The 26,125-nt window shown below is 53.7% G+C and overlaps 1 protein-coding gene across 1 annotated transcript; it reads left to right on the top strand.

The window, feature by feature from the left end:
• The first annotated feature begins 6,339 nt into the window (after positions 1 to 6,339).
• On the top strand, positions 6,340 to 24,822 carry SLC43A3 (solute carrier family 43 member 3). The gene is made up of 13 exons (XM_061381528.1): positions 6,340 to 6,449; positions 7,084 to 7,463; positions 7,844 to 7,973; positions 10,447 to 10,493; positions 13,545 to 13,621; positions 13,843 to 13,935; positions 14,606 to 14,745; positions 16,215 to 16,312; positions 17,338 to 17,505; positions 17,726 to 17,845; positions 22,306 to 22,492; positions 23,234 to 23,357; positions 23,848 to 24,822. Exons 2-13 carry the CDS (start codon positions 7,280 to 7,282, stop codon positions 23,947 to 23,949), a joined length of 1,470 nt encoding a protein of 489 aa, XP_061237512.1. The 5' UTR covers positions 6,340 to 6,449; positions 7,084 to 7,279; the 3' UTR covers positions 23,950 to 24,822.
• Positions 24,823 to 26,125: the final 1,303 nt, after the last annotated feature.

Raw genomic sequence — 26,125 nt, 5'->3', positions numbered from 1 at the left:
CCTACCGGGCTCCTCCATCCATGGGATTTTCCAGGCAAGAGTACTGGAGTGGGTTGCCATTTCCTTCTCCAGGGCTTCTTCCCAACCCAGGGATTGAACCCGGGTCTCCCACATTGTAGGCAGACGCTGTACTGTCTGAGCCACCAGGGAAGTCCTTGAACAGGTAAGCAGTGTCATCCAATGGGAACCACAACCGTGACTCTTGCAGCAGAAGGGCGACGGTTTGGAAGCAGGAAAAGTCCAGATGAGAGACAATGAGTGTCTGAAGGGGACAGTGGCCGAGGATGCAGAGGAGAGATATTAAGGGGCACAATCGATAGGGCCTGATTGATTGATGCGGGCTGGCATCCAAAGGCCGTACTTAGGCAGCCACTCCAGCCTGAAGAGTTCCACCGCCTTGCTCTAGCTGGTTCCTGAGCACTCCAGCTCTGCCCAGGCTCCATGCTGGCCTCTGCCTGCAAAACCGTCCCCTCCGTCCAGAAATCCTGGGCCCCTCTGTCCTGCTCCCCAGCTAGAGCGTGAGCTCCTGGAGGGAAGGTGGTGAGTCTCTTGTCTCTGAATTCCAGCACCGGGCACAAAGTCTAGAGCGCCCCCCGGATGTTTGTGGAGTGAACCGATCCGTTAAAAAAAGAGGCAGAGTGAAGGGGAAGGAAGTGAAGAGGGAAGGAAGGAAGAAAGACCTCCGGGTGCACCATCGGATCTTACTGTAAGCACCCCGCTCTGTGATGTTACAGGCTGATCCTCACCGGAGTCAGGCTCGAGAGTCATCTCAGTAGCATCCGCCTCTCCTGGCTTCTGGAACTCGATCCACATAAAACGGGAATGGGTCAAAGAGTATCCTATTATCGCATCCCAACGGGGTCAGCAAGATGGACACGTGGCCAGAGGGATGCCTTCTGCAGACAGAGCTGTGGGTGTGGGGGGGCCATGAGAGCAGAGAGAGTACCGGACAAGCAGACAGAGCCCTGACGACCTGTCCGGTCCCAGCTCTGGGCCTGGATTCACAGTCTAGAATCTCTCCCTCTCTCTTCTTCGACTGTGTTCCCTCCCTTGCTGCTTCCACACTTGCTGATCCCTCAGGTCCTCCGGAGACCAACACGTAAGCCAGAGCAGGAGAAAGGGCTTGAATTAATTCCAGTGTCTTTGTATCTTGCCGTCAAATGGAAAATCTTTCATCTTAGGTCCTGGTTATCCTGAGCTGCTATATTTTCTTTCTTTGTTTTCCACCCATCGATCAATTTTTTCTTTTTTTTAGAAAAGACTTGTTTTCTTCCATGTCCCACTGTGGTGGTGGTGTTCAGTTGCAAAGTCGTTTCTGACTCTTTGCAGCTCCCACGGACCGCAGTGCGCAGGGCTTCCCTGTCCCCCACTGTCTCCGGGGCTTTGCTCAAACTCATGTCCACCAAGTCACTGAGGCAAGTGACCGACGTCCCATGTGCCAGTGTGAAGCCTGGGAGTGTGAAGAGTGACCAGACGAGGCAAGTTCCTCTGAAGTCCCCTCCCAAGGCTGCTTCTGCAGGCCCTGGAGAACCCAGCACTATGGTGGACAGTCCGGCTACTGCCTGGCTGTACAGCTTCATCAACCCATCTTCTGTTTCTTTCGTGATATGATCGGGACCTTAATTTAAGGTGCTACAGGCTCCATCTTACAGGTGGGGCCTCCTAAGGGCTGGCTTGCAGGTGTGCTAAGCTGCTTCTGTCGTGTCCGACTCTTTGTGACCCCAGGGGCTGTAGCCCGTCAGGCTCCTCTGTCCATGGGATTCTCCAGGCAAGGATACTGCAGTGGGTTGCCCTGCCCTGCTCCAGGAGGTCTTCCTGACCTAAGGATAGAGCCAGAGTCTCTTATGTCTCTTGCATTAACAGGCAGGTTTCTTACCAGCAGTGCCGCCTGCCAAAGGGCTGGTTCGGGTGCTTGGCTGGTTACACTTTATCCTTTCTGTTTTTGTAGCGACCTGAAAATATTCTCTGGTTCTGACTTTCCACTGTCCTCCTGATCTTTTAATTTTTCCTCATTAAAAGGAAGGGTGGGCTTGGAATAGCTTGAGTCCCTGAGCCCCAGGAGGAGCCCAGGAGGCTGGGCGTGGGGGTTTGTAGAGTGCCTTGAATATGCAAGAAGCTCTCTCCTCCAATTCAGCTTTCTCCACAGGGAACAGGAAACGGTCCCTGCGGAAGCCAGCAGCTCACTTGCTCTGGGCAGGAATGGGAGCTGGGCAGCTGGGTTGGCTGGCTCTCTCCTGCTGATCACAAGCTCCGGCGGGCAATTATATACGTCTTTGATTAATAAAAAATGGAGCAGTGAATGAATACTTAATCATCAAGGTCTGGTGGGTTGACTCTTTCAGAACCTGGGCGGGGGGTGTGGCAGGAAGTAATCAAAGGGGTCCTGGGCATTGAAAACACAGAGCACCACTCCCGGTGGTGGTCTCTGAAAAGGTGCTGTCCACTGAAAAGAAAAAAAAAAAAACGAAAAGTGGCGACTTATGTTTCATTCGGGGATCTTTCTGAAGAGACGCCCTTGGACACAGCCTCTCACATAGCTCCAAGGAACTGTTCCAAAGAGCTAAGGGAGGAGCCAGGATATCTAGGAGTTTTTACTGGAAAAAAACAATAAACACACACACAAACACCCGACCCCCCCCCCCCCAAAAAAAAGAAAAGAAAACCCACTCCATATTGTCATACATGAAAAGATAACTGCCAATCACAAAAGCAGACAAGTAGGGGATCAGGCAAGAATCTCCGCTTCTTGAAGTTATTCCTAGATAAGATGCTAATTATCTAGGGCCAGTATCCTGTTTCTTCCGTTCTTAATCCCCTCTGAGAGCACCGTCTGGTTGCCTGCAGGTGCTGCAAGGAAATGACAACCCCCTCCAGCATTCTTGCCTGGAGCATCTACAGTCCAATAGATTGGGAAGGGGAGAGGGGTGCCTAGTGGGCTACAGTCCATAGGCTGGAAAAGAATCGGGCACGACTGAACACATTAGACAGCATATTAAAAAGCAGAGACATTACTTTGTGAACAAAAGCCTGTCTAGTCAGTCAGTTCAGTCGCTCAGTTTTCTCAGACTCTTCGTGACCTCATGGACCGCAGCACACCAAGTCTCCCTGTCCATCACCAACTCCCAGAGTTTACTCAAACTTACATCCATTGAGTCAATGATGTTGTCCAACCATCTCATCTTCTGTCGTCCCCTTCTCCTCCAGCCTTCAATCTTTCCCAGCATCAGGGTCTTTTCCAGTGAGTCGGTTTTTGAATCAGGTAGCCAAAGTATTGGAGTTTCAGCTTCAACATCAGATTTTCCAGTGAATATTTAGGACTGATTTCCTTTAAGATGGACTGGTTGGATCTCCTTGCAGTCCAAGGGACTCTCAAGAGTCTTCTCCAACACCACAGTTCAAAAGCATCAATTCTTCGGCACTCAGCTTTCTTTATAGTCCAACTTTCACATCCATGCAAGACTACTGGGAAAACCATAGCCTCAACTAGACAGACCTTTGTTGGCAAAGTAATGTCTCTGTTTTTTAATATGCTGTCTAGGTTGGTCATAACTTTTCTTCCAAGGGGCAAGCATCTTTTAATTTCATGGCTGCAATCACTATCTGCAGTGATTTTGGAGCCCAGAAAAATAGTCTGTCACTGTTTCCACTGTTTCCCCATCTATTTGCCATGAAGTCATTGGACCAGATGCCATGATCTTAGTTTTCTGAATGTTGAGTCTTTTTCACTCTCTTTTTTCACTTTCATCAAGAGGCTTTTTAGTTCCTCTTCACTTTCTGCCATAAGGGTGGTGTCATCTGCATATTTGAGGTTACTGATATTTCTCCTGGCAATCTTGATTCCAGCTTGTGCTTCTTCCAGTCCAGCATTTCTCATGATGTGCTCTGCATAAAAGATAAATAAGCAGGGTGACAATATACAGCCTTGACGTACTCCTTTCCCGATTTGGAACCAGTCTGTTGTTTAATGTCCAGTTCTAACTGGTGCTTCCTGACTCGCATACAGATTTTTCAAGAGGCAGGTAAGGTGGTCTGGTATTCCCATCTTTTTAAGAATTTTCCACAGTTTGCTGTGATCCACACAGTTAAGGCTTTGGCGTAGTCAATAAAGCAGAAATAGATGTTTTTCTGGAACTCTCTTGGATTTTCGATGAATATTGGATGGATTCGATGAATATTCGATGAATAGTGGATGTTGGCAATTTGATCTCTGGCTCCTCTGCCTTTTCTAAAACCAGCTTGAACATCTGGAAGTTCACAGTTCACATACTGTTGAAGCCTGGCTTGGAGAATTTTGAGCATTACTTTGCTAGCGTGTGAAATGAGTGCAATTGTGCGGTAGTTTGAGCATTCTTTGGCATTGTCTTTCTTTGGGATTGGAATGAAAACTGACCTTTTCCAGTCCTGTGGCCACTGCTGAGTTTTCCAAATTTGCTGGCATATTGAGTGCAGCACTTTCACAGCATCATCTTTCAGGATTTGAAATAGTTCAACTGGAATTCCATCACCTCCACTAGCTTTGTTCATAGTCATGCTTTCTAAGGCCCACTTGACTTCACATTCCAGGATGTCTGGCTCTAGGTCAGTGATCACACCATCGTGATTATCTGGGTCGTGCTCAAAATTCTCCAAGCCAGGCTTCAACAATATGTGAACCGTGAACTTCCTGATGTTCAAGCTGGTTTTAGAAAAGGCAGAGGAACCAGAGATCAAATTGCCAACATCTGCTGGATCATGGAAAAAGCAAGAGGGTTCCAGAAAAACATCTATTTCTGCTTTCTTGACTATGCCAAAGCCTTTGACTGTGTGCATCATAATAAACTGTGGAAAATTCTGAAAGAGATGGGAATACCAGACCACCTAATCTGCCTCTTGAGAAACCTATATGCAGGTCAGGAAGCAACAGTTAGAACTGGACATGGAACAACAGACTGGTTCCAAACAGGAAAAGGAGTATGTCAAGGCTGTATATTGTCACCCTGTTTATTTAACTTATATGCAGAGTACATCATGAGAAACGCTGGACTAGTAGAAACACAAGCTGGAATCAAGATTGCTGGGAGAAATATCGATCACCTCAGATATGCAGATGACACCACCCTTATGGCAGAAAGTGAAGAGGAACTAAAAAGCCTCTTGATGAAGCTGAAAGTGGAGAGTGAAAAAGTTGGTTTAAAGCTCAACATTCATCATGGCATCCGGTCCCATCACTTCATGGTAAATAGATGGGGAAACAGTGGAAACAGTGTCAGACTTTATTTTTCTGGGCTCCAAAATCACTGCAGATGGTGACTGCAGCCATGAAATTAAAAGACGCTTACTACTTGGAAGGAAAGTTATGACCAACCTAGATAGCATATTCAAAAGCAGAGACATTACTTTGCCAACAAAGGTTTGTCTAGTCAAGGCTATGGTTTTTCCTGTGGTCATGTATGGATGTGAGAGTTGGACTGTGAAGAAGGCTGAGGGCCGAGGAATTGATGCTTTTGAACTGTGGTGTTGGAGAAGACTCTTGAGAGTCCCTTGGACTGCAAGGAGATCCAACCAGTCCATTCCAAAGGAGATCAGCCCTGGGATTTCTTTGGAAGGAATCATGCTAAAGCTGAAACTCCAGTACTTTGGCCACCTCATGCGAAGAGTTGACTCATTGGAAAAGACTCTGATGCTGGGAGGGATTGGGGGCAAGAGGAGAAGGGGACGACAGAGGATGAGATGGCTGGATGGCATCACTGACTCGATGGACATGAGTCTGAGTGAACTCCGGGAGATGGTGATGGACAGGGAGGCCTGGCGTGCTGCGATTCATGCGGTCGTATTGAGTCGGACACGACTGAGCGACTGATCTGATCTGATCTGCACTTTCTAGTTCTTGTTTGCGGTTCTCTGACTCCGCTGGGATTTGCTGACGGTGCGAGTAGCATGAACTCAGGAGAAAGGATCGAGCTGGTGGGCAAATGGGAAGAAATGTAACCTGTGCCCGCCAACGTGGTCCAAATGGAGCCCAAGGAAGCCGTTGTGTGTGTGTGTGTGTGTGTGTGTGTCCGTCTGTCTGTCTGTGGGTAAGCCCTCTGTGTGCTGTGAGTTTGTGATCTTTTTCCGTGGGGCGGGGTGGGGGGGGTTGCTGACCGTGTGCGCAACAGCATTAAAACTATGTCGGTCACGGCAGCTGGGAGGGAGAAAGAGGATCAGAAAGGAAAACAGACGCCGCCGGGGTCAGAAGAGGCCGGGAAGCGAAGGCCCCCGGGCGTGATCAAAGAGGCCGCGAGATTGCTAAAGCCCAGGCAGAAGGAACTGATGGAAAGCGCGGGGCCCGCGGCATCTCCGCCCGCCTCCCCGCCCCGGGCTTCCGGGCGCGCGCGGAGGGCTGGAGAGGGGCGGGGAGGGGCGGCGCGAATGCAAACCTGGAGGGCGCGCGGCGGCACGCCTGGGGACCTCGGCGAGCTGGCCGGCCGGTAGGGCGCGGGGCCGGGGGCCGGGGGCGCAGGGCTGGAGCCGGGGGCGCGGGGCCGGTGGGGCGGCGCGCTCCGGGGCTGCGCAAACCACTGGGAACCCCTGTCCAGAGGGCGGCTGACCCTGTGCCGGGGGCCGGGGGCCGGGGGCCACGGGTCGCGGGCAGCGAGGTGGGGGCGGGGAGCGGGTCCCGGGTGCTTTTCCGGCGGATGGTGATGGGAAGAGGGGCGCAGTGGGGTGGGGTGGAGGTTTTGGGGGGTCCCAGATTTGGATCGCGGGGGATCTTGAGGGGGGTAGGGGGCTTGGGGGGATGTTTTTTCCATTGGTCCTGCCGGCGGCGTGACTCATCAGCCCACGTGACCTAGGGAAGCTGACAAGATTCCCGGAGCTTCTGTCAGTGAACTGGGAAGACCCACTTAACCAAGTTACTGGCAGGCTCAGGGAGGACTCTTGTGGGGTCCCCCAGCCTCTGTGCCTGGCCCAGAACTGCTTCTTCCTTAGCGACCGCGGCTCTGAAACGGGCTCAGCTCCAGCCTCCCCAGCTGTTGCCAGCTGTGGGATGAAGGTTTGTAACTGTGTCTAGCAGTTGGGCTCTGTCCCACAAAGAACCCCTGGTCTGCCCTATCTTGCCCACAGCACCCCGTGGACCGAGCAGCCTCCGCCTGACTTCACAGGATCCAGAGAAGCCCTGTGGATGACTGTTGAGCAAGCCTGAAACAGCCAGAAACCAGAGAGCCAACCAGACCCTAGGAATATCTCCAAGGGCTCGGACGCCAGGCCTGGGTAGCCCGGAGGCCAGCAGTGGGATCGCGGCATCGGCTCCCCTGGCGTCATGCAGGGCCGCAGCCTGCCCTTCCGCGTGGCCACGCTGGGGACAGGGCTCCTGGAGTGCCTCGGCTTTGCGGGTGTCCTCTTTGGCTGGACGTCTCTGGTGTTTGTCTTCAAAAAGCAGCATTACTTTGAGGAGCTGTGTGAACTGGATGCTGGGTCGCTGGGCAATTCCACCGGGCTGGATGGTAAGGGAGCAGGACCGTCTCTGAATCTGGTTCCCAGGTGGTGGGAAGAAGGGCTAGACAGGACTCCGGGCCCGCCCCCCCCCAGCCCCCCGCCCAAAGCCAGGCTTTCTATGGTGAGAAAAAGGGGGCATCAGCCTCCCCCACCCTCAACCTGGACCTAAGAGGTGCCTGGGGAGGGAGGTGCCCGCTCCCAAGGGCTGATTAGCGGCCATCACGGCTTAGCTGTGAAAGGGGTAGCTTTCCCCTCGGCAGGCTGTCCCAGATGGAGGAGGCTGCCCTGGACTGGGAACAGGCTGGGTGCCTGCCTGCCAGGAAGGCTGGGACGGGTGGGGGGTGGCCCGTCTGCCTGGACTCCTGAGACGGGCCCGTCTCTCCTCCAGAGTGCAGGGCCCGGGACGAGCGGTTCTCACTCATCTTCACCCTGGCCTCCTTCACGATCAACTTCATGACCTTCCCCACGGGCTACATCTTCGACCGTTTCAAGACCACCGTGGCCCGCCTCATCGCCATGTAGGTCCCAGGGGCACCGGGCCAGGGCTGGGCAAGGGGACTTTGGGCAGAGGCGTTGTTTGCAGGAAGCCGCAGGCCAGGCAGCTGGGCACCTTTGCTCCAGCAGTGCTGCTAGGAACACACCTGGGTGTTGACACCCTGTCTCGGCTTTCCCTGTTCCCTTAGCCCCTTCTTCCCTTTTTTCCCCCGCTTCTCTGTTGCATGTGACACTGGGCTGTTGGTCGTGCTGAACTGGGCAGAAGGCCAGGCCTGCTTCCTGTAGGGGGTGCTGGCCTGGGGCAGGGCTTGTGAAATCAGCAAAGCCTAGAGTTGCCACTGACACCCATGAGACTGGAGCTCCCACTGCAGGGGCGCAGGTTTGATCCCTTGGCGGGGAACCGAGATCCCGAGTGGCGTGGCCACAGAGAAAAACTGAACTGTCTCTGCCTTGGTGCAGGGGACCCCGTGTCTTCATCACACCCAAGTGGCTCCTCGCCACCCTCCTCCTGGCCTCCCCCCAACCCTGTCACTTCCCAGAAGTTAGGCAGGACGGTGCCCCGGGGTGTCTTTGGTGGTGGGGACTTGAGGTTCCCTCCCGTGGGGGTGCCCAGGCCAAGTAGTCGAGGAGAAGGAGGGCCACGCTGGCTCACAGGGGTGCCGCTGAGCTGGCCAGCTTCTGTGATAAGCGGCGGCCTGGTGGGCATGATTAGGACCCAGCGCGGTGTCTCCCTGGAGGCCCGGGGCGTTCAGCTGTTCGAGGGACTGGAGGGCGGCCGGGCCAGGCCGTGGCGGGACGGTGCAGCAGGTCCTTGGCTCTCTGAGCCCTTGGGTGACCGTCACTGTCGTTCTTGGGCTCCAGTCTCCTGTCTCCTCCTCTTTCCTGTCCTGCCTTTGCCCTTTCCCTCTTCTCTGGCCTTGAGTATGTGAAGCAAAACCCAGTCTTCCCACCTGTGTTTGCTCCTCCACTTTTACACAGAACATGTCACTTCTGAGATACTTCTGGTCACCAGATGTGTCAGAAGTGAAGTGGCAAGCCATTCTCTGGCACCAGCTGGGTGTCTTAGGTGTGTGCCAAGTGCTCAGTTGTGTCCGACTCTCTGCGACGCCCGTGGACTGGAGCCCGCCAGGCTCCTCCGTCCATGGGATTTCCCAGACAAGGATACTGGAGCGGTTGCCATGCCCTCCTCCAGGGGATCTTCCCAAGCCAGGGATCGAACCCACGTCTCTTCTGTCTCCTGCATTGCACATGGATTCTTTATCCGCTGAGCAATCTGGGAAGCCCTTGGGGGTCTTATAATTTAATTCAATCCTGACACTCTCTCTGGAGGCCCTACAGCAGACCCCACAGGTTAAGGGCTCGGTCCCACCAGACCGCGCCTGCCCCCCTAAGATGCCAATTGCAATGGTGGGTCCCCAGGTTCCCCACAACGTCTGTCTGAGTCAGCTACAACTCTTGAGATGCCCCTGACCTCCTCCTTGGATTCAGTTCTTTGCGAAAGGCCTCGCTGAACGCAGGGAGATGCATTGACCAGTTTCTGAAACGGCATGATAAAGGATACAGATAAACAGCCACTTGAAGAGACACAAGGCCAGGTGGGTGGTGGTTCCGAGCCCAAGAACTTTTGCGTCCCTGTGGGCTTGTGGTGCAGCAGCCTCCTGGTCCGTGGAGGTGTTTGCCAACCTGGGAGCTCTCCAAACTCCACACTTAGGGGATTTTATGGAGGCTTCCTCACATAGGCACAATCCATTATTGAGTCCACTTCCAGCCGTCTCCCCTCTCTGTAGAGAAGTGGACACAGGGGTGGAAATTCCAGGCATCTCATTGTGGCTTTTCCACCCCTCCACAGTTATTTCATCAGAACAGTAGAACAAAAGACGCTCGTAGTGTCTTCTCTGCAGGAACTTATACAATTATTAGAACCCCTGTGTCAAGGCCTGGGGACAAGGACCAAATATGTAGTTCTTGTCATAAATCAGAATATCACACTTAAACCCTGTTTTTATTACCCCCTGCCTTACAAGATGCCCAGACTTCTAAGAGATCTCAGTAACCTTGGGATCTTGGTCGTGAAATCATAGCATCCTAGAACTTTAAGCCTGGGGTCTGGATCAGTCCAGTCATTTCCTTTACAGAAACAAGCTTCTAAGAGAGAGTAGTACCTTGCCCAAGGTCACACAGCAAGAGCCGTTTGAACTCAAGGTTTTGTAGACCAGGCCCAGACGTCTTTCTTTAAGGGCTTGGCCTCTTGGGACTTCTGGGTTGGAGGACCTGGCTCCACACACCCTTGCCCCGCCACGCTTCTCTCTTTTTAAAGAAACGTTTGTTTGGATGCCTTGGGCCTGAGTTGCGGTGCGTGGGGTCTCGTTCCCTGACCAGGAGTTGAACCTGGGCCCCTGCATTGGGAGCTCCGTGTCCTGGTCACCAGGTCGCAAGGGGAGTCCCCGGGTTTCTCTCTTCGTGACGACGTTCTCCGTCTCCCCTTCTGTGTTCCAGATTTCTCTACACCAGCGCCACACTCACCATAGCCTTCACCTCTGCAGGTGAGTGCTGTCGGGAGGGACGTGACCTCGGGCACCTGGTGCATGGGGCAGGGGCAGAAGGGTCATGGAGACACCGGCCCCACAGCTACTCAGATCCACAGACTCCGAGCTGGAAAGGGCCCTTGAGGGCGCTATTGCTGGTCTTTAAAAACAGCTTAGTGAGAAGTGTGAATAATAAGGACAGGGGAGAAATTGCTTCAGAGAGGAAGAACTGATTCAAAAGATTGCATCCTTTTGTTATGTCTTAAAATGTCCTCTCTTTTTAAAAAATGAAATAATAGGGAATTCCCTGGCAGTCCGGTGTGCACTTCTGCTTGTATTCGTGATCCTTGGTTAGAGGAGTAAGATTTCACAAGCTGTGCAGCACGGCCAAAGAAAGAGGAAAGAAAAGAAACGATAATATAAATGGTAGTTGTTGAAAATATCCTGACTTAGCAGGGTGCAAACCGACAACTCTATGGTAGTCAAAAAATTTTCCTCTTCAAATTTTACTGGTCTGCGTGCTGTGATGTGCTTAGTCGCTCAGTTGTGTCCGAATCTCTGTGACCCCATGGACTGTAACCCACCAGGCTCCTCTCTCCGTGGGATTCTCAGGCAAGAACACTGGAGTGGGTAGCCTTTCCCTTCCTCCAGGGGATCTCCCCAACACAGGGATTGAACCCAGGTCTTTCGCATTACAGGCAGATTCTTTCCCATCTGAGCCACCATTCAATGCCCAATCTGGTTTATTCCCAGCTTTCTTCATGGGGAATAAAGTGGGGAATGTGTAGAGGAGAAAACTGAGGTCAGAAACCCCCTTGCAAAGACTTAGAAAAGGCAAGTTAGTGGGGAGTGGGGCTGGGACCCTGGCTGTGCTCTTTGCTAGCAGCTTCTCATTATAGAGGCCAGCAGATGCCTTTCGGTCTTCTCCCCGGAGTCAGGTCTTGGGGCTCAGTTTTGGGGCTTAGGAGGTAAGAGCACCTTGCTCTGCTGTGAGTGGCGGCCGCCCGACGCTGGTGGTCTGCATTGGTGTTCAGTGAACACAGGCCAACTGAGGTTTCTGTCTGAACAGACCTCAGGAGGTAGCCTGGCACCTCAGCCAGTTATTTAAAACCCACTCTGCTCATCAGCACGGCTTTGTCCCTAAAAATCTGAACGTGACTTTCAAGTGGCTGAGTGTGGAGGTAATGGCTGGCTACGTTTTGACTCCCATCTGTGAATCACTGGAGCCACAATTTGCCCTTCCCCCAGAAAATGGGGCTTTTTGATTTTGGAAAAAGTGTTGAGACCACAGTAATGCTATTTTTGAAAGGAACCTCAGCCAACCTTCAGGGTGTTTGGGGAGGCACCTTTTCCAGAGACAGAAATTGAGTGGTAAGGAGTGTGAATGCTCTAAAATGAGCAAGTTCACTGTGTGTCTCCAGGTAGGGAATAGTAGTTACTAGAATAATAGTTACTTTGGAGAATATTATTGGGAAGCACACATATGCTATGTTAAGGTTGAATCACTTGGTGGAAATGTTACGCTGTTTTTATTTCTCATTCAGGCCTCTGATTTCACTCAGGAAATCACATAGGGCTGGGGTAATTTTAACACTGGCAAGAGCAGAAATCAGGCCTTGAACATTCTAAGTGCAACTGCATTCAGTTACAATTTATTAACACTGCTTTCATTGTACTTATTTTTATAGTTAGGGCTTCCCTAGTAGCTCAGACTGTAAAGCATATGCCAGCAATGCAGGAGACCTGGGTTCGATCCCTGGGTTGGGAAGATCCCCTGGAGAAGGAATGGCAACCCACTCCAGTACTCTAGCCTGGAGAATCCCATGGATAGAAGAGCCTGGCGGGCTACAGTCCATAGGGTCGCAAAGAGTTGGACATGACTGAGTGACCAACACACACGCATTCACAACAAGCAACGCCAGTTAGTTTTCATTGACACTCGTAATGTAAAGATTCCCTTTTTTTTGGCCCCCTCGCTATTTCACTGTGGGATCTCAGTCCCCTACCCGGGGATCGAACCCTGGCCATGGCAATGAAAGTTGGCATCCTAACCACAAGGCCACCAGGCAACTCCACGTATAAAGTTTCCTTCAAAAATAATAGATTCCTTTTGGATAGTGAGTCACATTAAAAAAATTTTTTTTTTAGCAAATAAGAGAGGCACGGCCTATGGCCCAGATCATGAAGGTGGACAGAAGGCAGTGACCTGAAACGGCACTGGCAGTGCAGGAGACATGGGTTCGATCCCTGAGTCAGGAAGATGCCCTGGAGGAGGAAGGGGCAGCCCGCTGCAGGGTGCTTGCCTGGGAAAGCCCGTGGGCAGAGGAGCCTGGCGGGGCGCAGTCTGTGGGGCTGCACAGCGTCGGACGCGACTGAGCGGCTGCACCAGCCCCAGCCTCTGGTGCTATTCTTCCTCAGCCCTGCTCTTCTTGCCCAACAGCTGCCAGAGCCACTGGAGTGATTTTTTTTTTTTGCATGTCAGTCTTCTCAAGGGCAAGAAATTCTTTTTATTCATCCTACATTTCTAACGCCAGGCAAACACCCACCACAGAAGAAATGCTCAAAGTCTAATGAACAGAGGAAATGCAGTTTCCGGGCATTTTCTCTCTCAGATCCCACAGCGCCCTAGGAAGGCAGAAGAGCAGGGACTGTTCCCATCTATCAGATGAGATGACTGAGTCGCACTTCAGAGTCCAGCTCAGTGCACTGAGTTAGAGGCTGGGTGTGTGGGCTCAGTCCAGGCTCCTCTCCCCTGAAGTGTCAAGATGAAAAGGATTGCGCGCGATTTAGTGAAGGAAGTGGGCAGTGGGTCGAGTCCTGCCTCTCTCGGTAGACATTCAGCCTGCCGACGACCAAGGGTCATCTTTGATGGGGAGGAGGGTCCCTTTGCAGGAGCATGTGAGGGAGCCTTGACAGTCCCCTGAGACACTTGGAGGGTGCTGGAAGGGCTGCCCAGAATTGGGGCCCTGAGCGCAGGCTTGTAGGGAGCAGAGGGGAGCCCCAGAGTGCGGGGCTCCGTGTTTGGGTTACTGGGTGGCATCACCCCGCCTCTGTCTCGGATGCTTGCAGACTCAGCTGTGCTGCTCTTCCTGGCCATGCCCATGCTCGCCGTGGGGGGCATCCTGTTCCTGATCACCAACCTGCAGGTGTGAGCCCGCCCTGGCCGAGGGCACCTGGCAGGACCTTGGGGTGGGCGGGGGAGGCGCAAGCCCTGCTGCTTTGGTGGCCTCTGATGGCGTGGGCCCCAGCCGGAGTGGCAGCTCCTGGGGTGGAGGGGGGTCTGTGTATGAGGGCCTGACGCTTGCTGGGTGCACGGGAAGTGTTTCACGGGCGAGTGAGTGACTCGGGCTGGTCCTGTGTTCTCCAGATCGGGAACCTGTTTGGCAAACACCGCTCGACCATCATCACCATGTACAACGGAGCATTTGACTCCTCCTCGGCAGTCTTTCTCATCATCAAGGTAGAGGGTGGCAATTGCCTGTGTCCCCTGCCGCTGGTTGGGCCTTGGGGTGGGCCCCAGACATCCATAATCAGCTTCTAGCGTAGAAGGCAAGAGCCTGGACCAAGACGTATTCTTAGAAATAAGTTTCGCCCCGGATTCTTACCTGGACTTTTTGTACAATGCAGTTTATGACAAGATAAACCTTGGCACCTCCACCGTGTTTAAGTGTGAGTTCAGTAGCATTGAGTTCATTCATGCTGTTGTACGACCATCACCAGCACCCATCTCTGGGACGCTTCTCAACCCTGTGAAGCTCAAACTGTCCATCAAGCAATAACTCCCCACGTCCCATCCACCTCCCGCTGGACCCTGACCACCACTGTTATAATTTCTCTTTCTGTGATTTTGGCTACTGCAGGTACCTCTGAAGTAGAATCACATCCTATTTTTTTTCTTTCTGTGACTGTATTATTTCATGTAGCATCATGTCCTCAAAGTTCACAGTTTGTTTTAGCAGGTGTCAGAGTTCCCTTCCTGTTAAGATTGACGCCTGTTCCGTCGCGCGTGCCACAGTTGTTATCTGTTCATCCTTGAAGGGACGTTGGTTTGCATCCACCTTTCAGGTGTCGTGAGTAATGCTGGTGTGAACGTGACTGTCACGCTGACCTTTCCCCTCTTGTTTCTGCAGCTCCTTTATGAACAGGGCGTCACCATCAAGGCCTCCTTCCTCTTCATCTCTGTCTGCAGTGCCTGGCATGTCGGGCGCACTCTCCTCCTGATGCCCCGGGGGCACATCCCCTACCCGCTGCCCGCCAACTACCGCTACGGGTAAGGACTGTGAGCTGGGGACGGTGTGGCCAGAGTCCCTCCTCTGACCTGGAGTGGGAAGAGGGTTTGGGACGGATGTGGTTACAGTAGGGCAGAGGAAACCTGTCTCTGGAGAGGAGGACTAGACCAAGGACTAGACCAAGTAGCAGTTAGCTACTGCTGCGTAATGAACGATCCCAAAACTTAAGGGCTTAAAACCTTAGGCATTTATTATCTTCCTAAGTCTAGTGGTAGCTGGCTAGTTCTACTGATCAGGGGGTGCTACTTAGATGCTCTTGACAGACTTCTCATGCCTGCGATCGTCTGGAGGGTTAGCCGGGGGCCGGCTGGCCTAATGGCCTTACTCACAGGGGATTTGTCTGCTTGTCTGGGGTGGCGAGGATATCTGGGTCACGTGGCTTGCATTCTCCAGCAGGCTGGCTGGCGCTTCTTCACTTCTTGGTTTCAGGGTTCCAAGAGCATGCAGCAACACGCAAGTTTTCTTCAGGTTTAAGGCTGGATTGGCACACCACTTATTTATTTTTAATAAATTTATGTATTATTGTTTGTTTTTGGCCGTGCTGGGTCTTTGTTGCTGCATGGGCTCTTCTCTGGTCGTGGAGAGCGGGCTTCTCACTGCTGTGGCTTCTGTCGTTGCGGAGCACAAAGTCTCGGGCACACAGGCTTCAGAAACTGCCGCCCGAGGGCTCAGAGCTGTGGCTCCCGGGCTCCATAGTCGTGGCACACGGGCTTAGTTGCTCCATGGCACATGGATCCTCCCGGATCAGGGGTTGAACCCGTGGCTCCTGCATCGTCAGGCGGATTCTCCACCGCTGAGCCCCCAGGGAGGCCCGGTGCGTCACTTTTGATGGGTCGTCCTGGTTGAAGCCGCTCATGAGGCCAGCCCAGATTCAGGGTTTGGGGAAACAGAGCTGCCAAGTTCCTTTGCAAAGCATAGAGAAGAAAGCAGATGAAGAAACGGGACCATTTCTGCATCTGCTCAGTACGAGCAGTGGCGCCAGGGACATTTCCTGGCGGGTCGATTACTCTCTGGCAGCCTGGCATGTGCTCTGGTTTCATTTCATGGTAGTACTCGGCTGCGTATCTGTATCTCCATCTTCCAGATCAGAACAGTGAGGCTCGGAAGAGTTAGGTCTGAGCCACGTTGCCACAGCCAGGAAGAGGCAGGACTGGGATTGGAACCCACGTCTGTTCTACGCTTCCCATCCTTCGGTTGCTCCCGTATGTGGCTGCAGATTAGAATTGCTGGGATTAACTGGAGATGTTTCTAAAAAAGATAACGGGAGCCTGCCTTCCACGCCCAGACCTTCTGGCTCCGCTGGTCTGGGCCTGGACGCCAGCGCTGGGGCTGTGAAAAGGTGATCCCAGTGTGCAGTGCCAGGGGCCATTTCCTTTCCCTGCATCCCGCACGCGTGTCAGGCTCAGCTCCCAGTCCTTGGCTTGGGCTGATAGAGCTTCTGTTTCCACAGTCTCTGCTCCAGGGACAGCCCCCAAGAGGAAGACAAGAAGGAAGCTGAGTCTGAAAAGCTGGAGCTGCAGTCAAAGGAGTTCCTTTCCCCGAAGAAAGGTGAAGCCTGCTGGTTAACCCATTTCCCCCCAAGAACCTGGCCTTCCCCTGCGGCCAGCGTGGTTCGTCACCTCCAGAGCTTTGCCAGGGACTCAGGGCCAGAGAAGGTCAGGTGGCGAAGAGACCTGTAGGATCTTTCCGACTCCCTCAGCCTACCGAGCGTCCAAGAGGGCAACCGGTTTCACTTCATCTCTCCTTTCCGTGCCCAGCACGCCGTGGCCCTGCTCCCCAGAGCTCAGTCTCCACCCTTCGCCTTCCCTTGCCCGCCCGCTCCTAAGCGTGCCTTATCTGTCCAGTATCTGCAGGTCCCGTGGGTCAGCCCTCTCTCACTGCCCCGTCTCCATCTTGCCTCGCCTTTCTGTCTGTTTTGGGTCCTGGGTTACAAACGTCCCAGAGCTCTGTCGGCTGAGGTAGAAACAAGAATAAGACCCTGGGAAGTTCACCGAATGAAGGGAGGAGTGCGCTTGCCAGGCCGCCGAAGCAGGATACCCCTGGGGACCCCAGGGTCAAATCCTCACCACTCTGCCCCTCGAGAAGAACGGGCCCATTGGGCAGCCTGGGGTGAGGCGCAGAGCACTCAGTCCACGGGCTCACCCGGACCGTGAAGATCAGGGCGGGAAAGGGTTCCGTGGGAGACTTGGAGGCTGGTGCTGAAAGAGGAGTGGGGGGTGCGGAGCTGCTGAAATTCTCGCTGTCCCCGCCATCCCGCACATCGCCTCTGACTTGCTCCTCTCCTTGCCTGTCTTTTCCTCATCCTGCCTGAGAACGATCGGGAAGGTTGGTAGTGCGAGAAGCATCCCAGTGTGAAGGGTCAGATAGTGGACAGCAGAGCATGGGAGAGCTGTGCCCCCGCGGTGGTGGGGCTGGGATGTTGCGTGGAGGCGGGGGTGTTGCCCTCGGAGAGTCCGGGGGGGAAGAACGGGTGAGCTCAGAGCTCGGGCTCTCCCGGTAAGACCTGTGCACCCATTCCCCCCCCCCCCCAATTCAATAGTAGCTCTTACCCGAATTTTCTTCCCTCTCATCAGAGACCCCGGGACAGCAGCAGGCACCCGGCTCCTTCTGGAGCCATACCTTCTCTCGGCGCTTTGCCTGGCACGTGGTGTGGCTGTCCGTGATACAGCTGTGGCATTACCTCTTCATCGGCACCCTCAACTCGCTGCTCAACAACTTGGCCATCAGGGACAGCGCGCTAGGTAGGTGGGGGGCTGGGAGGCAGCCCCTCTGTGCATCGCCTCTGGGGACTTGGCACCTCACGTGGTGGGGCGCTGAGCTCAGCAGGGCTCTGTGCTCCGAGGGAGGTCTGAGCCCGGGGTGTGGGCTGGAGGGTCAGGCCGGGCAGGGGCGGGTGGGTGGCCTCCTCTGGAAGGCAGTCCTAAAGAGCTCTTGCCGCCCACCCCTCTCTGCCCTCTGCAGTCAGCACCTACACAAACGCCTTTGCCGTGACTCAGTTCTTCGGAGTGCTGTGTGCGCCCTGGAACGGCCTGCTCATGGACCGGCTCAAACACAAGTACCAGGAGGAAGCGAAAAGGACAGGTGAGCCCTGCGCTCCAGAGGGTCAGGGAGCCAGCGTGCGGGAGGCTTTTGTTTACATCCACGCCCATCGTCTTTTTCTTAAATCCTTTTCTACTTGCATCTGTTCACTCATCCTTCCATGACTCATTCACCCATCCATCATTCATCTATACATCATCCATCATCTGTCCTTTTATCCATCCATCACCCATTCATCCATCACTCATTCATCCATCCATCATTCTCCCATCATCCATCATCTCTCCTTTTATCCACTTATCACTCATTAGTCCATCACTCATGCATCCTTTACTCATCCATCCATCACCCATCCATCCTTCCATCATCCATCCATCCAAACATCATCTGTCCTTTTATCCACTTATCACCCATCCATCCATCACCCATCTATCCATCACTCATCCATGCATCACTCATCCATCCTTCCATCATTCACCCATCATCCATCATCTGTCCTTTTATCCATCCATCACCCATTCATCCATCACTCATTCATCCATCCATCATTCTCCCATCATCCATCATCTCTCCTTTTATCCACTTATCACTCATTAGTCCATCACTCATGCATCCTTTACTCATCCATCCATCACCCATCCATCCTTCCATCATTCACCCATCATCCATCATCTGTCCTTTTATCCATCCATCACCCATCCATCCATCACTCATCCATACATCCATACATCATCTGTCCTTTTATCCACTCATCACTCATCCACCCATCATTCATCCATCCTTCACTCATTCATCCTTCCATCATCCATCCTTCCATGCATCATCTGTCCTTTTGTCCATTCATCATGCATCCATCCATCCATCCACCATCCATCCATCATCCATCTCTCCATACACCCACTAGTCACTGAGTGCCAGTTACGTGCCAACCATAGTTCCAGATTTCGATAACAGACCTGACAGTTACGTCCTTGTTCTCACGCTGTTCTAGTCTAGAGAGTAGAGAAATGCAAGTAGTCAAGCTTTGTGGCCCCTGAAATAAACCTGCAGGGAGCTGTGGCCACACAAAGCAGGGCACCTACGCTGTGTCTTCCTGGAGGAAGCGGCCTCTGAGCTCCTAAAGGGAGAGTAAGAAGTGGCAAGATGAAGGCGAGGGCCTGGGATGTGGCCCAGGGGTGCCATTGTTCATGGTGGTGAAAGAATGAAACCTTGAGGAAGCTGAGGAGCCCCAGCAGGTGGTTCAGGCACAGGGCGTGTTGGGGCGGGGGCTGGGGAGAGGAGAGAAAGGGCAGGCGGCGTCCTGCCAGGGAGCTGGGGCCTGATCCTGGGACGAGAACAGATGGACAGGGCAGCCTGCTCATTTTGTTGTTTCAGCCTCAAGCCGCACGGCCTGTGGGATCTAGGTTCCCCAACCAGGGGGTTGGACCCTGGCCACGGCAGTGAGCGCACTGAGTCCTAACCGCTGGACCCCAGGGACTGCCGGTACCCCTGGAGTTTCATCTCCCCCGCCCCGCTTCTCTGAGCCACTTCTAAAGCAAACCTCAGACGTCAGATCATTTTATTTGTAAACACTTCAGTATGTAGTGCCAACAAGTAAGGCCTCTTCTGTTTAAGTGAAGCATCACCGGGAAGAATATCATTATGACGCCTGAGACAGCCTCCGATGATTTCTCAGTGTCATGTGTTCACTCACGTGGTCCAGTTCGGATTTCGCTAACGGTCTCATCTGAGTCTTTCTGTCAGCGGTTTGTTTGTTCAAATTCGGATCCATACAGGGCCACAGTGTAGTAAGTCTCTATCCCCCGCCCCCTTTTTCCGCTTCGTTCACTTACTGACGGGACTGGGTTACTTGTCCGGTCAGGTTTCCCACATTTTGCATTTGGCATCCTTTTCGTGTCATTTTTAAACGTTCTTTTGACTGGGCTCTGTCTGTAAACAGGCAGATCGGAGACTCAGTTTGGTATCTTTTGGCAAGAATAACTTGAGAGGTGGAGCCGTGGGCTTCCTCCGAGGTCTCATCTGCAGACCCTGGGTACCCGTTGCCTTGTTCTTATGATGTTAGGATTGATCCGTGCACTCAGACATTGTCAGTCTGATCCACCCGTTGTGAAAGGTTCTCATCAGCTGCAGGCCTTGCCGCTACTGATGCTTGATGCCTAGACCCGTTATTTTATTAGGGTTGCAAAACAGAGAATTTCTATGACTATCTTTTCCTTCTGCTTTTCATAGCTAAAACTTTCCCTAGAACGACAAACTTTATTAACTGTTTTGTTTACCTGGAAATAAATGCGTATTTTTTCCTCTGTTTGAGCCTGTCTGGTGGCTCACATGGTGAAGAATCTGCCTGCGGTGTTGGAGACCCAGATTCGATCCCTGGGTTGGGAAGATCCCCTGGAGAGAGGGCATGGCAGCCCACTCCAGCATTCTTGCCTGGAGAATCTCATGGACAGAGGAGCCTGGCGGGCTAGTCCACCGGGTCGCAAAAGAGTCAGATATGAATGTGCAGTGGACACTTTTTCCTCCTCTTTACTAGTTTCAGAAAAGTGAGTTGGTATCCAAGCAACTTCCAGGGGTAACCGCTCACAGTTTCTCTTTTGAAATCTTATTTTCAGTATATCTGACGTGTTTCAGTCCGTCTCTGTGACGATCCTTCTTGAGGTTCAGACTCCCTCACCCTTGACCCCTGGGAGCGTGACCAGTCAAGCATCTGTGTCCTTTACAGAAAGTTACTTTTGGAGAGTGCTCGGGTCCCTTTCACTGGGTATGTTTCCTGGCCCAGACCCGAAACCACCCATGCCTTCAAATAGTCCTGGGTCCCTTTGAATGAGAAGTGGTGTTTAACGATGGCAGTCTGGATGCTGGGGTTTCTAATTCTCCTGGGCTCTCATGGCTTTTAGTCCTCAGAGGTAAAATATAGATAATTTTTTGGATGAAAAGAAAATAAATCATGAATATCTAATACTGATGTTTTAGTTCAAATTTTACTTGATTTTTGCATTTGTATCTCTTTTCTTCTGAAAATCATGGTTCCTAAAATACTATACATTATACTATATATACATACTGTGTACTGTGTATACACACACACATATATATTCTATACATAGTTTTTTAAAAATATATTTTACGCATGACTGCTGGTTTAGCAAGGTCAGTACTGTTACTAATAACTGCCGGTGCCGACTGTTGGTGCGCCTTCCTTTCCCTCATTCTCACTCTGAAGGTACGTCCCCTAGGATCTGTCCGTCAAAATTATGGTATTTTAAGAGTCAGCAACTGGATACAAAAAGTTGCATTCGTTGGTTTCATCTCGTTGGATTTCTTTTTTTTTCTTTTTGGGGGGGAATGGCCTTGCTTGTTTTCTTCCTATTATTCTGATTTAATTTTTAAGGACATTTTTGTATCAAACGTTGACACTATTCCGAAGCCACAACTAGGAAACGGGAACCAGCCCACCGCATTTGTTTCCTCCTCGGTCCCCTGGCCTCCCTTCCTGCCCTTGTTTGGTAATTGCTTTTTTTTTCCCCTTTAAAGACAGACTCGTTTGCATAAACAGCTTCCCTTTCTTAGGTAAAAGGCGGCAGCCAGGACCGCCCCTCGGCAGGACTCCATCCTTCCGTGACTTGTTGTTTAGTCGTGACTTGTTGTTGTTTAGTCGCTCAGTCGTGTCCGGTTCTTTGTGACCCCATGGACTGCAGCCCGCCAGGCTCTGTCCATGGGGTTTCCCAGGCAAGAGCACTAGAGTGTGTTGCCATTTCCTTCTCCAGGGGATCTTCCCGACCCAGGAATCGAACCTGCGTCTCTTGCGTTGGCAGGCAGCTTCTTTACCCCCTGAGCCCCCAGGCAAGCCCTCTGCCTTTGTCTGCTGCCGGTTTGGACACCTCCGGTCTTCTGCTGGAACCCATGGTCCTGCCCGGAGTATCTGGCTGTAGGCTGTGATCATCTATGAGTGGCTGACGCTGGCCTGTGATTAAGATGAGTCGCTGGAGATGGAGGCATGGGTACATGTTTGAATGGTGTTTTGGTTCAGTTTAGTTCAGTGGCTCAGTCGTGTCCAACTCTTTGTGACCCCATGAATCGCAGCACGCCAGGCCTCCCTGTCCATCACCAACTCCCGGAGTCTACCCAAACTCATGTCCACTGAGTCACTGATGCCATCCAACCATCTCATCCTCTGTCGTCCCCTTCTCCTGCCTTCAATCTTTCCCAGCATCAGGGTCTTTTCCAGTGAGTCAGTTCTTCTCATCAGGTGGCCAAAGTATTGGAGTTCCAGCTTCAGCATCAGTCCTTCCAATGAATAGTCAGGACTGATTTCTTTTAGGATGGACTGGTTGGATCTCTTTGCAGTTTAAGGGACTCTCAAGAGTCTTCTCCAAATGTTTAGGAAGTGAGTTATCCGCGTGTACTGATGAATTGGAGATGGGGTGTATGGAGAGAAGGGGTCAGCGTGGCCCCCCGCCCCCTGGGCGTCCCTTCAGCCTCCTGTCTCCCTTTCGGTACAGGGGCCGTGGCCAAGGCCGCTGCCCTGCGCTCGGTGGTGCCTTCGCTGACCCTGACGTCCCTGCTGAGCCTGGGCTTTGCCGTCTGCGCCTCCATACCGGTGCTGCCCCTGCAATACGCCACCTTCATCCTGCAAGTGGTCAGCCGCTCCTTCCTGTACGGGTGCAACGCGGCCTTCCTCACGCTCGCGTACGTGGGCTTGATGTGCGCTCCCTGATGGGGGATTCCCCGGGACTGAGTGGGGTGTGCTGGGGGCGGAGAAGTCCGGGGAGGAGACCCAGATGCCAGGGGAGGCGCCCTGGAGGCTGTGGGAGGGGCAGAGCCTTCACACCCACTAACGCCCTCCATGTCTGCTCCCCGCCGCCTCTGTGATCTGCCTGGCGAGCTCCTGTTCGCCCTGCAACGCCCACTTCTGCTGTAGCCCTCCCAAGGAAGAGCAGAAAGAAAGCCTTTTCCTTCCTTGTGGCACTCTGCTTCTTTCTTCTTTTTTTTGGGTGAGGGGGATATTTTCTTGGCCCTGCCGCACTGCTTGTGAGATCTTAGTTCCCTGACCAGGGATCGAACCCACACCCCTTCCATGGGAAGTGCAGCGTCTTAACCCAGTAGACCAGCAGGGAAGTCATTATTCTCGCTGCTTCTGCTGGGGCATGCATCATTTAGTATATGGTGGATGTATCTGTGTCTTTTTCCTGAGACCTCCTGGGGCCCAGCCTGCGTCTGGGGCCCTGCTGTTTTCCCCGGGTCGAGCGCGGGGCCATCTCTGTGCTCCAGCAGAGGTGAAGGGGGGCCCTGTGGGTGTGAGTAAGTGCTGGCTGGCTTAGACTAGGGGAATGGGAGCAGGGGGCTGACCAAGACCCACCAGAGCCAGGCCCTTCCGTGGAGCGAGGGTCCCCAGAGCCGCTGGAACCTCCTTTGCCCGCCCCCGTGCAGGTTCCCCTCGGAGCACTTCGGGAAGCTGTTTGGACTCGTGATGGCCCTGTCGGCCGTCGTGTCTTTGCTGCAGTTTCCCCTCTTCACCCTCATCAAAGGCCCCCTCCAGAATGACCCGTTATACGTGAGTACTGGGGGGCGGGGACCCTGGCCTTAGACTCAGATCGGGGCGACTTTGTCAGTCTCCAAGCCTGGCCGGGGTGGCCTGGGTGTGGTTCCCGCGGGAACGTTTCTGCACATGGCTACGTCCTGGGTCTTGCTTTTCCAACGGGAGTCCGTGGGAGAGCCTATCGTGTGCCGGGGATCCCCGAAGCCAAAGGGTTAACGTGGATGGCCTCCCAGGTCATCGGGGACTCTGCAGACCTCAGTTTCTCCACCTGTGGAATGGGCACAGCTTTCCTCCTTGCCCTGCCCTTAGGCGGGTGGAACGAAAAGTCGCCCAGAATCCATCCCATAGGGCACCGTCAGGTCTGAGTGGGATGCAGAGGAGAAACCCAGCGGGATTCTGGTCCCTGCATGATGGTGGACTTGGCCTCACTGCCCCCTCACCCTGCAGGCGGGATTCTGGTCCCTGCATGGTGGTGGACTTGGCCTCACTGCCCCTCACCCTCCAGGTGAACTTAATGCTGGTGCTACTGACTCTCCTGACATTCATCCACCCCTTCCTGGTGAACCGGGAGTGCCAGCGGAAGGAAAGCCCCCGTGAGGTCGCCTAGATCAGAAGCCCCCTCTTTGCTGCCCCGAGGATGTGTCATCTTCCTCCCCCTCGGAGAACCCCACATCAAGGAAGACTTGGCCACCCAGGCTGCTTATATTAAGTAACCATTTTTCTTTCCGTAAGACAAAAAGCCGTTTTCACCTGCCTGCCAAGACTGCTTATCCGCAAAATGGGAGCAAAGGCACAGAAAGGCTTTCAGTGTCAGAGGCAGGAACAGCTGGCCCTGGCGAATGCTTGGCCCGAGGCGGGTGATGGGATGGTGAACTGTGTCTCCTGCTTCTCCGGGTCTCTGTCCCTGAAGCCTGAGCCCGCCTGGACGCTGTGCACCATATACACTTCCCAGTGAAGGCTGAGGCTGTCCCGCTACTCAGCGTTCAGCAGTGGCACCCAGCTTGCCCCCAGCGGCCCAGAGGATGAGCCCGGGGGGAAAGAGAGGCAGGTGGGTTGGGGTGGGGGTCTCAGGTCTGCTGTTGATGCCGAGTGGCCTTGAGCAGACCCTTCTCCCCTCGGAGCGCCAGTTTCCCATTTGTGAAAGGAGAGGGGGTTTGGAGTCGGCCTTCCCTCCAGCATTCGTGTTTCACTGGATTGGCCCAAAAGTTCATTTGAGTTTTTCGTAAGATGTTATGGGGGGCGGGAGGAGGGGGCAGAGATAACCCGAACAAAGTTTTGGGCCAGTAGAAGTTTTTCAGAACAGTGTCAGCCTGCCCACCCTCAGAGCCGTGAGAACCACCTGGCTTGCTGGACCCAGGGGTCTCTGTTGAAGCCTTTCAGGGAGGTTTTCTTCAAGAAGGGAGATGATTGGTTTTTATAACATTGAGTTATGTCCTAAATCATTTCATTAGAAGAAATAAAGCTTTTCTGTCTAAGACAACTGCTGCTCCCAGGCTTTGGGGCCCTGGTGGTGTGTGCGTGCGTGCCTGTGTGTTCCAGCCCAGACCTGGCCCGGGGGCGTGGACGTGGGCGGTGTGGAGGTGGCTGGCCACAGCCCCAGGCATGGCAGCTGGACCCAGGGTGGGGCAGGAGCCTCAGACTGGGGTCCGGCCACCTGGTCCCAAGGCCTGGGCTGGGGGGCCCCCAGGAATGCCCTGCCTCGCCCGCTCTTGCTGTCCACCCTGCCCCCACCCTGCTGTAACACGTGCCTGCCCCCACCCCCCAGCTGGACTCAGAAGGTCTGACCCTTGCAGCAGCTGGGCAGGCCCCTGAGGTCCTTAACTGCTGGCTGCGGTGAGTCCTTTCCACCCCGGAGGCGCCTGCGAGAACTGAAGGTGGTCTCCGCTGTCTGGTGTGTGCTGGGCACCCTGGAGCATTCGTTGGTGAGGGGCGGGCTGGGCGAGATGGGAGAAAGTCTGCAACAGGCCGGGGTTTGACTCCTCTTCTCCAGGAGAGGACTGAGGACTGACTCCTGCCTTCAGTCAGATTACTGAGCAGCAATGCTGTGGGGTCTGTTCTAGGCACTGGGGCATCGAGAGAGGTGCCCGAGAGTCTGAAGTCAGCTCTTCTCTGAGCTGCCGAGGGCTAATTTTCCGGGGCCGGGCCTGGGTGTGCAGATGACATGATTGCTGATAGATGCTTTCATCCGGTAGTCTTGCTCAGAAGCTTTCGGTGGCTCTCTGTGGCCCATGGGGTGGAGCCTAGATGCCAGCCTGGCAGTGCGGATGGCCGGTCAGCAACGTGATTCCAGTTCCCCCTCCGATCCTCACCTCCTAGGGCCCAGCTCATCCCCGTGGGCCCAGGTGTGTGCTCTAGCATCTGCGAGAACTGCCCGTTCCTCCCTCCCAGCCCGTCTCTGCCAGGGAACTCTGCTGGGTCCACAGGGGTCCGGCTCGAAACGCCATCTCCTCTGAAAGCCTTTCTGCGGCTTTCAGCAGCCCTGAGTTCCCGGGCCTTGGTCACACCCTTCTTGGAGACGGGCCCCCGCCTCCTCTCTTGGCCCCTTTTCCCATTTGGACACAAAGGCCCGGGAGGCAGCCTCTGGGTCTCACCCCTGGCTCAGGGAATAGCGGCTGCTTGCCAGGTGCGCGGTGCCAGTTACTGCCTGTTGGAGACTGATCACTGAATGAGTGGAGTCTTGTTCTGGCTTCAGCTTTAACAAGGGACAGAGCAGGGCACACAGGGTGTGGTGGGGAGGGCAACAATCGACTAGGAGCCAAGGCAACCCTCTTGGCATCCCGGCT

This window comes from Bos javanicus, chromosome 15, assembly GCF_032452875.1.
Source record: "Bos javanicus breed banteng chromosome 15, ARS-OSU_banteng_1.0, whole genome shotgun sequence".
In the NCBI taxonomy this organism is placed as follows: domain Eukaryota; kingdom Metazoa; phylum Chordata; class Mammalia; order Artiodactyla; family Bovidae; genus Bos; species Bos javanicus.
This window is presented reverse-complemented; position numbering and strand designations above follow the sequence as displayed.